General features: G+C 37.4%; 2 protein-coding genes across 2 annotated transcripts; both read right to left on the bottom strand.

Moving 5' to 3' along the window:
* Positions 1–169: 169 nt before the first annotated feature.
* Positions 170–7211, bottom strand: LOC114515975 (endothelin-converting enzyme 1-like). The gene is made up of 19 exons (XM_028535297.1): positions 6751–7211; positions 5513–5709; positions 5092–5349; positions 4929–5003; positions 4604–4720; positions 4467–4532; positions 4160–4293; positions 3599–3824; positions 3372–3470; positions 3130–3207; positions 2813–2916; positions 2657–2715; positions 2501–2552; positions 2297–2364; positions 1904–2028; positions 1728–1793; positions 1352–1447; positions 1187–1263; positions 170–738 (listed from the first exon to the last, which is right to left on the bottom strand). The coding sequence occupies exons 2-19, from the start codon at positions 5693–5695 to the stop codon at positions 639–641; spliced, it is 1983 nt and encodes a 660-aa protein (XP_028391098.1). The 5' UTR covers positions 5696–5709; positions 6751–7211; the 3' UTR covers positions 170–638.
* A 900-nt stretch (positions 7212–8111) lies between these two features.
* LOC114516080 (neprilysin-like) lies at positions 8112–12832 on the bottom strand. Its single transcript, XM_028535448.1, has 17 exons — positions 12795–12832; positions 12635–12709; positions 12355–12471; positions 12220–12285; positions 11924–12057; positions 11283–11508; positions 10982–11080; positions 10827–10904; positions 10492–10595; positions 10350–10408; positions 10193–10244; positions 9995–10062; positions 9556–9680; positions 9384–9449; positions 9198–9293; positions 8907–8983; positions 8112–8785 (listed from the first exon to the last, which is right to left on the bottom strand). The coding sequence occupies exons 3-17, from the start codon at positions 12445–12447 to the stop codon at positions 8686–8688; spliced, it is 1443 nt and encodes a 480-aa protein (XP_028391249.1). The 5' UTR covers positions 12448–12471; positions 12635–12709; positions 12795–12832; the 3' UTR covers positions 8112–8685.
* Between the last annotated feature and the right edge of the window lie 3391 nt (positions 12833–16223).

Genomic DNA, 16223 nt, shown 5'->3' with positions numbered 1-16223 from the left:
GGGGTGTGACACCCCCCTACACCCCCCCGTAGCTCCGGGCCTGTGTGGGAGGAAGCAAGCCTTAAACACTATAGTTGTGAATTGATGGCAGTTCAAACTGAGAATGTAATCTAAAACAATGGCCTCATCCTTGCTTTCAGACGTCATCACAGTACAATTATTTGGCACGACCACATGTAATTTTTAATTTACATTCAAACAGCAATCCTGTTATGCTCAAAACAAACATTTAAGATTTTTTTTAACCAGTTAATGATGTTTGAACGAATTCGATTATATTCGGTGGGTTTTTTAATTTACCTTTAAACGGAATCTTATAGCGCTTTACCTAGTGATTGGTGACGTGCATTGTTTGTGTATGTCCCATACCCGAGTTCAGAAAATTTATTAAAATTTCAATACCGTAATCAAACCTAAAGTTCGGTTAATTAGAATGAAAATGTGTACATATTTTTTAAAAGCGCCGGAGTTTACAAATGAGCATAAAGCTATCATAAAGTTGAAATAAAGTGTGGAAAATGTCAAGGGGTATAAGTGAAGAATTGGTGTATGAAATAACAGTGCATATATATTAAATTTAAATAACGAACACGATTTGTGGCTTTTGAAAAATATCGGTTATAGCCACCTTATAATGATTACCAGACGCTGCACTTCTTCTCGGGGTTCATGCGTGACCCTCGGGGACACCGGAATGCCTCTGCAAATCCCTCGGAGTTCATAATTGCACCTTCCACTCTAGATATTGAAACAGATACAAGCGTTTCATAACAGAGTTAAGGCGGTGTTAGACTATGCAACTTTCCTTGCAACTTGCAATACAATCTACTCCTGAGGCATCTAAAGTTGACAAACACGAACATTTCTTGCGATCTGCTAACGTTTTCTTGGCATTTCAAACACTCTTTACAAATTAACATCCCTCACAATTATAATTGAATTGCAATTTGCAAGGAAAATTGCATAGTGTACTGAACACCGCCTTCAGTAATTTGACCCAATCAAATAACCTATCTCATGGCATGCATGAACCCCCTGTATTCGAACATCATTCGAATATTTGAACGAATATCACTCGCATAGATAATTTTAGACATTGAAGTGAACTCCTGATACAAACTGGAAGCAAATGCGACCTAATGCCCCAGTTACTTCCCTCATGATCAATCAGTTTTTCAAATCATACCTGAGGTTCATTGGTGGCCAAGGTTTGTTATCGAGTTGATCCAAAGCACCCGGAAGTGTATACTTAGAACACCATTCCTGCGAAAACGAAATGTGTATTTAGTTAATTCTCAAGTTTTAGCTGAAATATTGTGATCTAAAAACTGGAAATTCTTCAAAATCCTACCTGTGCATATGACAAAAAGAACAGCTGATATGGAGTGTAATCCAGACCAGGTAACCTTTGCTCTTCGCCATTTTTTGCCACCCACTGTTTGTACGCCTAGAAATAAGACGTAACATTTATTGAAAGAGCAACTTGCTGTCAAAAATCAAATTATTCCTCAGCGAGGTACTACACGATTGCTGTCATTTAGCCAGTTTTTACTGCTAATGATTATAGCAGAAATTATACGTTATAATGATGTGTGAAATATTCCATAATCGTATGTTTCTACCTTCTTCTTCCGAAAACCCCGTCAACATTAAATTTATGTGAAAATTAATGTGTATCATGCGAGTTTAAAGTTGTTATATAGTTCTATATTTTCATCATGACATACCTCGTAAGCAAATTTTAGACCTCCGTTGTCAGCAATAGTTTCTCCGAGGGTTAAAATTCCGTTTACCTGGAATAAGGGAACAAATTAAGAAGATAACTATGTTGCTAATAAACTGTTGTCCATAATCAAACGACGAATAACAATTGACTATAAACACAATATACTGAATGGTATACATTTTTTCCAAACATTTCAAAACTGCCGTATTGGTCGATAATGCACTTGCTTTTTCTTGAAAATTCGATTGATGAATTTCTCGTCCACCAATTACGGCTGTTACCATCCTTGTCATAGAACCGACCTTATGAAGAAAAAGGATGCAGACAGGGAGAGGACTCGTTAAGTAGCTAGTGAAGAAAATCATTGAAAATTGAATGAAAGAAATTGAAATTACTATAGACTGAGCGAAGCAGACAAGTAAAACTCGGCATGGTAAATTTCAGCAACAAAGTAGTGTTATATATATGGCCGTCTTTTTTCATAGGGCATCCACTTATTAATAAACAAAACGGTTGCCGCAATAGCGAGGCTAAATTGTTACCATGCATCTATATACTGTTGTTCCCTACCAGTGCTGTCAAAGCCATGAGTCAACTCGTGACCAGCTACCATACCAATTCCTCCATAATTTGATGCTCTAGAAAATCAGCAACAAATAAAAGATTTGTAGCGTTTTCCTTTGAATAAAATTATTCTCCTATTTAAACAGAATAAAATATGTAGCAACTTATACAAGAGTGTCCTAGAGCAGAAAGCATATACCCTGTAAATACCTGAGATTTCTATCGCTGTAGAAAGGAGGGTTCAATATTCCAGCCAGGAAAACTATGAAAAAGAAAAGACACGGAACGGTTAAACGAGTATAACGACGAATATCACTGAAAAAAGTACATCCGGTATATTTTAGACTAACTTTGAAACTTTCTTACTGTTTTTGTTTTCCTGTGGATAGTGGAAGGCATTAACATCTGCTGGTGAGTGAGAGAATCTACAAAATTACAAAATCATAACTCAACACTGAAATACTGAAAATAAAATAGAAACATCATTAAGAATGTAATTTTTAAATATGATTTAATCCATACGCATCTCTATCCACGGGCTTCTTGTAATCGGCGACTTTCTTCATATAAGCCGCTGTCTTCGTTGAGAAAACAGTCCTAAGATGTTCGCTTCGATTAACTTGAATCTAAGAAATGAAAGGTAAACTCATTCGTGGCTACTGGATGTAATCACGTAAACAGTTCTTAGTAAGAAGTCAATGCTACCACCATACTGCTGTTGAATGAGACAAGAAAACTAGTTGATTTCGAACAACTGTGGTTTTCGAAGGATCTCAAACAGGTGAAGAAAGAAAGACACCATAAATGGATTAAGAAAGAACACATAGAGAATTACTTACGGCTTCGTATTCGGCATTTAACTTTTCTTCATTCTTAATGAAATCCGGGTACCCTACCAGAATTTTTGATGCCACGGCCTACGAGAAACAACAAGGAGATCAAACGCGTTACTACAGAACCAGTAGAACAGTGATAGCTCAGTTTCCACTCACGGGAGACAGAAAAACTAGCTCCGAGTTCTCAAAGAAGAGTGCATTCATCATAATGTATTCGTTTTAAATCGAGGCAGATGGTTTGTTACCTTTTCTCTTGCATTTCTCTTGGTAGCGTTATCCATCCAAGTTTGCTCATCAAGCTCTCTCAAAAACTCACTTCTTATTTCCTCAAATATTTCATTTGCCTAAATTCATAAGAGAATTTGTGGAAATTTGGGTGATGACCATCATCATCCTTTGTTAAGCGTTATCCACATGCAGATAAGTCCAATACTGTATACTAACAAAGATTAAATGGAAACCCCAAACCTACCCGTGCTTTGGCATCTGGATTCAATTTTTCATCAACATACATCAAGCCAATGGCCATCGGAAATGCTTTCTTTGTTTCTTCATAACAGAAATCCCATCGTTCAAGATCCTCGTACGACTCGCCGTGAATGCGTCGTTTGTAAGCAAGGCGTGCATTGACGTAAGCATTTGGTAAATGTCGTATCACGTCTTTGACCACTGTCCACGCGATGTAATTCGATAAAACTCTGTATAAAATATTTATATTATTCAATAGTTATACATCTCTGTTAGCTTATGACAAGTGCTTAGTTTGTTACTTGTAGTTCCACTACTTTTCCTTCTGCAGTCTCCAATTCCCTCCTCTTGTTATCTTCTTCACTCTTCACCTTTTCTTTTAATTCACCCACTCCTACTCCTTATCCATCCCTGCTACACCTCTCTGTCCTCCTTAAATCCCACTTTATTCCTTTCCTACTTCTATTCCGGTCCCCATGCATCCTTTCATACCCCCCTGCCGTCCTCTCTCTCCCAATTCCCCACCCCCCATCCTTCCTTCAAAACTCTAGCTTTCGAAACTTACCCTGGATCCGTACTATCTATCAATGCCGCCACGTGTCTCAAGATATCTTTTGTCTTGACCAAAACAACCTCATCTTTCGACAAATTATAACTTTGCCGAGCTGAGATTCCAGTCAGAAACGAATACCAATCAAACTATGAAGTTAGATGTTAATTTTAGCAAAAAAAGGTGAAAATTTAACTATACCATTAGTACATGTTGTTCTTTTGATAGTATTATAAACACTAATATAGTGCATTTGCAGTATATTGAATTGACCTACTTAAGCTGTAAGAATTACAGGAGTGTAGTGGACAACACAACTTACGTTTGTGTGGTTGGAAAGTTGGCGAATCGTCGTAGAACTTGGGCGTCCATTGTGATTCCTATAGATCTAAAAACAGGCAGAAACAACACTAAGTTGCATTCATGTATTCGTATGCATTATCGAGGTGGAATCATTACCATTGCAATGTCTTTCTCCAACATGTATACTTCATTCATTTGTTTCTCAGCATCTTTCCGGTCAACTCCAAACAAAACCATGACATCAACCATGTATCGTTTGTACGAGTCACGAGTCTGGGAGGTGTAGATGAAATGAATTGACAAATATTTGATAGGTGGTAAACTTATGCACAACCAAACAAATAAAGAAATGAACGAAAAAGCAAACAAACAAACAAACAAATCTAAAGCCTATTTAGCTAAAGCCTATATCTAAAGTCTATATCTAAAATCTAAAGCCTATATCTAAAGTAATTTCATTTGCAAAACCATATTTATTCACCTTCCCATAGAAGTCTTGAGTTGAATTTGTCTCGACATAGAAAATGGTGGAAAGCCCGATGGTACCCTCCAAGATCTATATGAAAAAGAAATATAAACACAAAGTCCATTTTTAAGATCTATACTAACTGTTCGCATTAGAATGATGCCTGCAATATACCTACCCCAAAACTCTTTCTTGAAGAGTTTGCAAAGTCAGGGAAAACATCCACGGAAAAGAAAGGTTGAACAGCGAATTCCGTGACGGTTGTGAGCATCGCTTTTCGAACATCGTACTCAGAGGAATTCCAGTTCGGAGTCGTTAGATTCGATCCACCCAACATAGCAACGACTTCTTTTAAATATATGTCACCTTGTGCATCGACCGATGGTTCTGATAGACATGCTTGATAGTAATCCATTGCCTTCATCACTGCTCGGTTCTACAATAGAGAATACACCACGGTATAAGTTTAAGTTTAGTTTAGTTCAGTAAACTTATAACCAAGACTTATTCACTCTCTTTCGAAAGACAGAACCAATGACAGTCTTTGACGATGGTTGTAGCCTTGCAATGGACACTTGGACTTAGCTGGAATGCCTTACCGAGAAATACTTGGTCTTTGTTCCAGGGTTCGCTAAAAGGTTTCTCATAAACTGCTTGTTGCGATTATTCAACTCCCAAAATATATGAACTGATGTTTCAGTCGTTGGTATGAAGGTCTTGGCTTGCCAACCACCGCATGCAAAGGAATAGAAATCTTCGCACGGATCCACAGATCTGTTCATGTATCCTAATATAGCTGCAAAAGGCACAGGGAGATTTTAGAGGGGAAAGGGAATAAGGCTACTGTATGTCAAGAGAAACGTCCAATATCCAAAAAGTATATTTGAAACTTTGAATCACAAGGTGTAAGACGAAAATTTCCTAAAGATCAAGTTGATCAACTACCCTTAAGTTTGTTGGGGTCTATTATATTCGTTCGGGTCATTTTTATCAACTACCCTTAAGTTTGTTGGGGTCTATTATATTCGTTCGGGTCATTTTCGGGTGAATTTAGCCAAAATCCAACTCGTTTTTGTTGAATGGAAACTTGCCCTGTGATAAGTTTCGTTCGAGTTTGCTCCATGTTTCACAAATTTGTTGTAGAAAATTTGTAATATAAATTTCACAATAGCGAAAGTATGTTATATAATTTGCAAAAAATATTATGCGGGCACGATAGATATCTCACAGATACTGGGTCATTTTGTTTGTATTTCAAACAACATACCTGCATATAAAATTATCTGATAACAAATTTTAAATTAGCAATGAATTAGCGGATTTTAAAACATAATCACAAAAAGACACTTTTCTTAATCTATAACCTAACACAAACATACTACATAAAAGGGTATAAAATAAAGGGTTTTTATTATCTCTCAGCATTTTGAGCATCATAATAAAATTTTTCAATACAATAGATCGCTATGGGTGGCACTATTAACTTTGTAACACTCTGCCATCTCATGACGACTAATTGGATTAACTCTCACACAATTTATAGTCAAACAATTTTATACTCCTTGAGTAAATACGAACTAATTGTGATTATATTTTAGTTATTTTTTTGCCGATTTTTCTCGTAATCTTTCGTTACCGTAAACCTGCGAGCAGCCCTTAAGGCATTGCAAGCTATTTTACAATTTAGCACAAAATCACAAGCCTGGGCAATTGTGCGACACGGTAAATTGGTGCTGTTCATTCGAATGAAAATTCAATAATTAAATAAACCGGTCAAGGAATATCGGGAATTATTGGAAAACTCTCGTGTATTAAGAACTGTATATTCTTTCTTTACCTGCGGCGTTTTGAATGCATTTTTCGTCACAACACACGGAGGAATCGTCGTACTTCGAGTTGGAGATTTCGTTGGCGTTTTTTGGGTATGAGCATCTTCGTCATCGTTATCCCTGACTTCCTTTGCATAGAACACGCCGATAACAACGATCCCAACTATAAGTATGACCACGAGAATTACTATTAACTTGAGCAGATTATTATTATTTGAGCCATTTTTCCTTGGCGCCTGACCGGGCACAGAAACTGCAGTGGATCTTAACTCGTAGCCGCCAGCCTCTGGGGCAAAACCTTGATTCACAACTTCGTGATTCGCCATCGCTTCTCCTCTAGCTGCTCTCGTCACCACCTCGCTGCAGGTATGGTATGGAGAGAATACAAAACAATGTTTTTAAATTCGGCTTGGCTGATAAAATCGGCAACAAAAGCGAATACCACCTTCAAGGACCCATTGTCATCGCACAAGATGATACCAAATTAATGTCTTTAATTATTATCAAAATGCAGTGACTGCGTATTGCAAAATCACACAATTCTAAGCTCAATTCTCCAATATCAGTTTCCTGAAAACTCTCGATCAATTCTGTCTAGATTTTCTGGAAGCAAGTGTCGATGTAGGCTACATAGCTGTCAGTTGATACTTCATGCATTTACACACACATGTAGAAACTCTAGGATTTATGAAACGCTTTTATGGAGGAATTTCTTCAAATGAATTGTGCCATAAATAATAAATATCAAGCTTAAATTTTGCCCGAGAGATAATTAAAGATCTTTGCAGGCTGGTATTCCTAACATTTATTGACATCAATTTTTACCGCAACAAAAATACGCTGCTGGACTGCGGTGATTTGCTATTGCCGCAAGGAGAATTACGTAAGAAAACTGCAAGTTTCCCGCGAAGTAGAATAAATATTGAAACAGCGTTTAGCAAGAAAAATTCACTTAGTATAACGCCAATGATCTTTTGAATATACAATTTCGTCGGTCCGTTGAATGTATTAGACGAAAGTGTAGTTCGTAAACTGAACTTATACGTTTTTGTCGTCAGAAAACATCGATTAAAACGATTCAATGATTTAAATCCATTTGTTATGTTCGTATTCACGAGTAACTGATGGGCCGTAAGACTTCATCAGAAGTTGATAATCGATTGAATAGAAAACCTGTATGTTTCTCCATCCTTCGTGTTTTGTCGACAAAATCCCCATTGTCATGCATAGAATCTAGAGCTTACATTTTGAAAATGAATCCGTTAAATCCTTAATGAACTCTCTAATTAAACCACATCGTTAAAAGCAAATTAAGGTAACTAAGATTGTTAGCAATGCTTTTTGAAATTATCTTGTCAAAATTCTTCAAATATTTTTTCATAAGCTGTGCTTGAGAGATATTCTTGTGAAACGGTGATAAAATAATATCGTCTTTGTCGCTTCTAGCTTCGCACTTTTATATATGCAAACTCAGTGTTTGACAACAATTTAACGAGACCACATGCAATTTCTAATTTATATTTAAACAGCAATCCTGCAATGTTCAAAATAAACATAAAAGGATTTTGCATATCTTTACAAGCTGAATGATTCTCTGGAAAACGTCATTTACAAAACGTTGATTAAACTTGGTGAATTTCATAATATATACCTGATACGACAGTCTTGGATTAAAAAATCATTAAAATATCAATGCCAGCATCTTTCAGCTAATGATACCTAATGATTGGTTGGCTGGAATAGAAGTTTATACAGAATATGTGGAAAATTGAATAAATTTACAAATTAGAATGAAGCAATCATAGTTTAAAATGGGGGAATTTTCATCGTCATCATGGCGCTGTACAAGTCTTGACATGAATTGAAGAAGTAAATAACAAGGCATACTTGATCAACAAGCACGATTCGCGGCTATTGAAAAATATTGCTGAGCCACCTTAACATCACCAGACGCTGCACTTCTTCTCGGGGTTCATGCGTGACCCTTGGGGACACTGGAATGCCTCTGCAAATCCCTCGGAGTTCATAATTGCACCTTCCACCCTGATAATGAAACAGATGCAGGCGTTTCTTAACGCGGCCAGCTGTCACGAGGGCTGTGAGGATGCGAAACTGGATGTATATGCAGTATAATCATGAGCCCTCAATTAGATTTAAATCATACCTGAGGTTCATTGGTGGCCAGGCTTTGTTATCAAGTTGGTTGAGAGCACCTTGCAGAGTATACTTTGAACACCATCCCTAAGAGGAAACAAAATACTCCGTATATTCCTTCAAGCTGTTGTTTTGTGTGCAGTCGAGCAAATTCGAGAAGTGTCTACTAGATGTTGCTATCATTTTTTACTTACAGTCATTTCAAGAATGAAATCATTCTATTCTTAATTTCAGCTGAAATGTTGTGTTCTTAAAACTAGAACTTAATCAGAACTAACAACTAGAACTGAAGAACTCCTACCTGTGCATATGACACAAAGAACAGCTGATGTGGCGAGTAATCTAGGCCAGGTAGCCTTTGCTCTTCGCCATTTTTCGCGACCCATCTTTTGTACGCCTACGAGATAGGACTTAAGATCTACTAAGAGAGCAATTTTGCTGTCAAAAGTTAAAATACTGTTCATATATTATATTCATCATGACATACCTCATAAGCAAATTTTAGACCCCCATTATCCGCAGTAGTTTCTCCGAGGGTTAACATTCCGTTCACCTGGAATGAAAAAGAAATTAAGATAACTATGTTGCTGATAAACTACAGTCCATCATTAAACGATGGATAACAATTGATTATAAACACAATATACTGAATGGCATACATTTTTTCCAAACATTTCAAATTTTCCATATTGGTCGACAAAGCACTTGCTTTTTCTCATAAATTCGATTGATGAATTCGTCGTCCACCAATTACGCCTGTTACCATCCTTGTCATGATGACGACCTTACGAACGAGAAAACATGCAGACCTGGTTTTCATATGTCGTAATTAATAGGCGATGTTTTACGACTCAAAATGAGAGATCATCGATCAAAGACTCCTTATATTTGATGAGAAATATTAAAAATTGAGTGAATAAAGCTATTTGCAAGCCACCGTTAACCGTGAAGTTTTTATCACGTTTTTTTACGTTTCAAACATTTGGGTTTAAGCTGAAACGTTGAATGTTAAAATATAAAGCAATCAGGTTAAACTGTGATAATCCGACAGTTTTGACAGGTTCTGTACATGCAACTGTATGCAAATGTTCAACCTACCATTGCTGTCAAAACCATGAGTCAACTCGTGACCAGCTACCATGCCAATTCCTCCATAATTTGATGCTCTAGAAAATCAGGAACAAATACAACAAATGGCGCCTTATTGAAAAACAAAATGCATGTGGACTGTCTATATCTCAATGAACTGACGAAATGGTAGAATCTAACCGATACATGAGTGGCAATGATAAATACCTGAGACTTTTATCGCTATAGTATGGTGGGTTTAATATTCCAGCGAGGAAAACTAATGAAAAGAAACACAAGGAACGGTTGAAGAAGCATAAGGTTTTAGGGATTTCACTCGTAAGGAGTCCCGATTAATTTTATAATAACTTTGAAACTGAATTACCGATTTTGTTTTCCTGTCTATAGTGGTAAGCATTGACATCTGCCGGTGAATGAGAAAACCTGTAAAACACAGTTACAAAAAGATTCAACAATGAAAAATACTGAAAATACTAAAATGCAATCTTTGAGAATTTGATCCATACGCATATTTATCTACGGGCTTCTTGTATTCGGCGATTTTTTTCATGAAGATCAATCTTTTTATTGAGAAAACTGTTTTGAGGTATTCACTACGATTTACTTGGATCTAGAGAAAAAATAGAGCAAGATGTAAACAATTCTCGTGAAGGTCCGTGTTGCCATCATCAATAAAATTGCTTGGACGAATTAAGAAAACTAGTCAACTTAAAAAAACTTTGGGATTGGAAGGATTTTACAGGAGTCACAAAGTTTTGTCGCTATAAAAGAATTGAAGAAAGCAACAGGTGGGTATTCTTAAACCGAATCGAAATTGTTTTTTTTACAGAAAACTACTTACATCTTCGTATTCTGCATTCAACTTTTCTTCATCCCTAATAAAGTCCGGGTATCCTACCAGAATTCTTGATGCAGCAGCCTGCAAAGTGACGTTTATCCCATGTTATGATACCCGTATTCATCTTTAATATTGATGGGACAGTTTCCGTTTGTTACCTTTTTTCTCGCATTTCTCTTGGTAGCGTTATCCATCCAAGTTTGCTCATCAAGCTCTCTCAAAAACTCACTTCTTATTTCCTCAAATATTTCCTTCGCCTAAATTGATGTGAGAATTTATGAGAATTTGGGTCACTTCACACGTTTCACCTCATGGAAAAATAATCGTTAATCTCTTTGTAAATGTTATTGTAAATGTAAATATGGTAATTGGAAACATTCTTTTAGATAAAAAATGTAGCTTTCCATAACGTTAACGGACGTGCCCCCCAAACCATCACGAACCCCCTCCCAAACCTACCCTTGCTTTGGCATCTGGGCGTAATTTTTCATCAACATACATCAGGCCAATGGCCATCGGAAATGTGCTCATCGTTCGTTCATAACAGAAATTCCATCGCTCAAGATCCTCGTACGACTCGCCGTGAATGCGTCGTTGGTGCATCAGACGCGCATCAAGGTAAGCATTTGGTAAATGTCGTATCACGTCTTTGATCACTATCCACGCAATGTAATTTGATAGAACTCTGTATAAAGTATATATATTTTAAAATGAAGTATGTCAAGTATGTCTCTTCTTCCTTTCTCTCCTCCTACTTCACCACTTCCTCTCGCTTTCTTTCCACCTTCGTTCCTTGTTTCCCCACACTTATTCTTAATCCTCTTCTTTCCTTCCTTTCCACTCACTCTTACTATGATTTCCCATTTCATCCCGCTTTTCTTCCCTGCGTTTATTTGTTCTCCAGCCTTCCTCCTTTAGTTTTCTTCCTCTCTACCTTGCCCCTTCCTCTCTCCTCTCACTTAAATCCTTTAACACATACGCCGGATCTTCCATTCACCCATCCTTTCATACCCCCTCTTTCCTCTCGTCTTTCTATCCTTCCGATCCCCTCATACCTCTCGTCCTCCTTGCATTAAAACTACATAGATCTCCAAACTTACGCTCGATCTTTTCCATCTATCAATGTCATGATGTGTTTCAAGATATTTTTTGTCTTCACCAAAACAATATCATCGTTGGACAAATTATAACTTTGCTGAGCTGAGATTGCAGTCAGAAACGAATACCAATCAAACTAGAAAATAAAAGAAAAGTTAACACTCGTTTGATTTCACCAATGAAAGATGAAAATGCGACTATACACATAAAGATTAAGGACTTCGTGTTTATGAAATATTCTTTATTTTAAAACTAGTTATTGGGGCATATGCAATATATACAGTTGATCTCAACTCACGTTTGTGTATCTGGATAGTTGGCCGATTGTCGACGAGGTTGGACGTCCATTCTGTGTTCTAAAAATCTAAAACAGACACAAATAAAATTGCATTCCTTTCAAAGGGTTTATAGGAGGAAAACGATTGAATTATACCATGGCAATTTGCTTTTCCAATTGGTATACTTCATTCATTTGTGTCTCGGCATCTTTCCGTTCAACTCCAAACAAAACCATGACATCAACCATGTATTGTTTGTACGAGTCTCGAGTCTAGGAAACATATTATATGATAGGAGTTGATTGACTTTATTCCTTTATACGAGTTGATGTATACAAACAAGTAAGCAACTTATATACAAGACAACGGAAAGATCTACTTTTCAATGTCTCTTCTGCAGAGGCCGTTTCATTTGCAAAACCAATATCCATCTACCTTCTTATAGAAGTCCTGGGTTGAATTTGTCTCGACGTAGAAAATGGTGGAAAGCCCGATGGTACCTTCTACGATCTACGGGAATAAACAAACATGAATTTAACTTTGTCGAGCTTTTCAGTCAAATCGTTACCATTGGAAAGTTTTCAGTTATACCCACCGCAAAACTCTTTTTTGAAGATTGAAAAATTAGGAAAATTGACGTGGAAGAACGGTTGCACTGAGCCGAGTTTTTTTATGGCTGTAAGCATCGCTTTTCGAACATCGTATTCAGAAGAATTCCAGTTCAGAGTCGTTAGATTCGATCCACCCAGCATAGCAACGACTTCTTTCAAATACTTGTCACCTTGTGCATCGATCGATGCCTTTGATAGACATGCTTGATAGTAATCGATTGCTTTCATAACAGCGCGGTTCTGGAATGAATGTTATATTACCCTAAATTTTTGAACAAAGTCTGACTCAATCACTGTTCAGAAGACACAATTACATGCACTGTGTCAGATACCATATATGGTAGCGGGCCAGATTTTGTAGGTGAAGACTTATAACAAAGACACTAAATCTGGCCTGTATCAAAAGCTATGCTATAGATGGAATTCCTCACCGAAGAGTATTTTTCCTTTGTTCCAGTGTTGACTAAGAGGTTTCTCATAAACTGCTTGTTGCGATTGGTCAACTCCCAGACAATGCTGACTGATGTTTCAGTCGTTGGTATGAAGGTCTTGGCTTGCCATCCACCACATGCAAAGGAATAGAAATCTTCACACGGATCCACAGATCTGTTCATGTATCCTAATATTTCTACGAAAACGGAGGAGGATTTTATAGAGGGGAGGTGTGTAACGTTATGTCAACAAAAATGTTCTCCCTTTTAAAGTAAACATGTTGTGTAAACATGTGAAGTTTAAACTTTCACAAAGTGAAAGAAAAAATCCCTTCTACAAATTGACCATTCAAGTCAGTTGACAGCTCATCGTTTGTCGTCTAGACGATCTGTTTTTTTGAAGTTTTTTTTTCATTCATGAAAAGAGTCATGAAGACATTTTCAAAGTTATTCCTGCAAGTGGCATTCGTAATATGTGGACACTTTTCTATAAGTATTTTGACCGACGCGTTGCAAGCGAAAATCACATAATTTGTGAACGCAGCTTCTTCTTTCTCCTGTTAGAGTCGAAAAATTAGCCCGTAGCATTAGACATTAGGGAGCTTTAGCAGTGACTACGAGTACGACTACGAGTACGAGATTCGTCATTCTCGTGCGTTGTTTGCTTACGCCATCAGCCAAAACTCGTAGTCGTTGAGCTTTTGAGTACGAGTTTTTTGATAAATTTCATACTCAAAAGTCCAACGACTACGAGTTTTTGCTGATGGCGTAAGCAAACAACGCGCGAGAATGACGAATCTCGTACTCGTAGTCACTGCTAAAGCTCCCTATTATCGCAAAGTAGGTAAAATCGTCACAGATAACGTCTTGAAGGTCCACACAAACTGGACGCGATTTGCTAATGCGACGCAATTTCTATTTTCAGAAGCGAATAGATTCAATTCTGAAAATTTTGAGAGATATGAGTACCAGACCAGTCAAAATGTACTGTCATTCAGTAATTACCGAGAATATCACAGCCTTGTCAAAATTAGCAGCTTTTGAAAACCGAAAAATTCGTAAAAATCGCGTGTCGACCTTTAATTGTTAATCCTTCCACAAAATGTGCATGTGCAAATTAAATTATGCATGTGGTAACGGATTTCGATTCAACAATAAACTCGATGATTTCACAATGCGATTTTTGAAGAAGTAGCTTTTTAAACCTGAATTTTGTCCAACGGTGTGAACAGACTGGTATTTATGATATTCGGACCCCAATCCTCGCCGCCTACAAAAACGCACCGTTGGACTGGAGTGATTCACTATTGCCGCAAGGAAAACTACGTAAGAAAACTGGAAGTTCCCCACCAAGTAATGTAAATATTGAAACAGCGTTGAAGCGAACAAATTGACTGCCATGTTCAGATCACCCAAATTAGGATAACAGGAATTGAAATGAAACTGGTTAGGAACCATCTTTCAGATTTCGTATGAATAGGGACCTTTTTTAGTCTAGCACTACAATGAAGGAACGTCCAAGGAGATTTTGCTTTTAATAGAATATGCAAAATATCGACAGTTGAACTTCGTGTCATAATGCTTTCTCTTTAATGTTAAATGGTTCCAACGTCTTGAACTTTTCCGATTGACAATTGTGCTATTTTTAAGCTATTTTTCACTATATTTCTAGCGAACCGGATTTATACAAACGAATTTGAATGCAATGCCTTTAAACTGAAAGGTCACCCTTTACCTCCCTTGCCCATGGCAACAGGGCCACGCAAATAGGTTACCCCCGATATAGCGCGTGTTTTCCTCGCTATATGGGGGGGGGGAGGTAACCTACTCTCGCAGATGCATGAGATGCCCTCCAGTTCTACCTTTCCCGAATAACCGCATATATATCACCAGGTCCTCGTTAGCAGACACGAGCACGATCTTTACGGTTTCATCTTCAAGTACTTGCAGTGGAAAGCCAAGTATGGACGGCGGGAAATGAGATGTGGCTGTCGGTATACAAGTGCGCTTCCTTTGTGTCTCTCCACTTTTTATTTAATATAGACGCCTCCTCTGAAGGGTTTTAAGTAGCTGCTGAATGCGAACGGGAGCTAGCGATAAATTAAATCATTCGAGAGTGTATACCAAAGAAGGGTTTAATTAAGACGTCATCTTGACATGTTGAAGTAATTTTCAGTCTAGATACATCTCTTTTAAACAATTGCCTCGAGTGTATTTAGTAAATTTGGTGTATCACTTAGTAAAAACATTATTCACTATCAAGAATGATAAATCGGCATGTGCTTCCGTATATACTTAGAGCAAATTTTCCTATCAAAGTCAGAAGTGTTTTCATCTTAAGCGTAGAAAACGGCCGAGCTCATGCACAGTGCATGCCAAAAACCTTGCAAGGCCGGATAGCGAGAAAGCGAATGAGGGAAGCGATAAAAGAGATGTAGGCCTCAACTTGACATGTTGAAGAAATTTTCTGTCTGGTCCCGTCTCGTTTATGCATTTGGGCAATTTGGCAAGCGCCTTGCTAATTTTTTTTAACAGCCAAAAATAGGTTTTCCGAAAATTTGCTCGCCTTATTTGTATCTAGACAAGTGAAGACAATGGCGAATTACACGATGAAAACCCAAGAAATTTTCGAAACTTCAACGACAGTACTTTCTCCGCTAACAACTGAAGCCTGGGTGACCGGTGATTTTGCGCAGCCATTATTGACCAATTTGTCTCTAAAATTTCAACGAGTTAGAACCCTTATGAGCATCGCTGAACGACATTGAAATAAATAAACCGTCAGTTCATCGTCGACCATATATACAGCGGTAATACTTGCACGAACCCATTGGCTACAAATATTTGCATTTAAAAAACTATTCACGCTGTGAAATATACAAACCCATTTCACTTACGGTAAATTAGTAAGCAGCTCTTATCAACTTAGATAATCTTGAAATATAAATCATTACGCAATTACGACATAAGCTAGCAATTTCC

Source organism: Dendronephthya gigantea, unplaced genomic scaffold (genome assembly GCF_004324835.1).
Source record: "Dendronephthya gigantea isolate DGI-Jeju-01 unplaced genomic scaffold, DenGig_1.0 000005F, whole genome shotgun sequence".
In the NCBI taxonomy this organism is placed as follows: Eukaryota; Metazoa; Cnidaria; class Anthozoa; order Malacalcyonacea; family Nephtheidae; genus Dendronephthya; species Dendronephthya gigantea.
Note: the sequence above shows the minus strand (reverse complement) of the source record. Positions and strands in the feature narration are given on the sequence as shown.

Excerpts from the sequence above, each read along its gene's own strand:
- LOC114515975 (XM_028535297.1), bottom strand. The coding sequence starts at position 5,695 with ATGAACAGATCTGTGGATCCGTGCGAAGATTTCTATTCCTTTGCATGC. Across the intron at positions 4,533-4,603 it reads TGGAGAAAGACATTGCAATG|ATCTATAGGAATCACAATGG; the intron begins GTAATGATTCCA and ends GCCTGTTTTTAG. Across the intron at positions 2,553-2,656 it reads TCCACAGGAAAACAAAAACA|TTTTCCTGGCTGGAATATTG; the intron begins GTAAGAAAGTTT and ends TCTTTTTCATAG.
- LOC114516080 (XM_028535448.1), bottom strand. The coding sequence starts at position 12,447 with ATGGTTGATGTCATGGTTTTGTTTGGAGTTGAACGGAAAGATGCCGAG. Across the intron at positions 9,294-9,383 it reads GTCTAAAATTTGCTTATGAG|GCGTACAAAAGATGGGTCGC; the intron begins GTATGTCATGAT and ends CCTATCTCGTAG. Across the intron at positions 8,786-8,906 it reads TGGCCACCAATGAACCTCAG|GGTGGAAGGTGCAATTATGA; the intron begins GTATGATTTAAA and ends TTTCATTATCAG.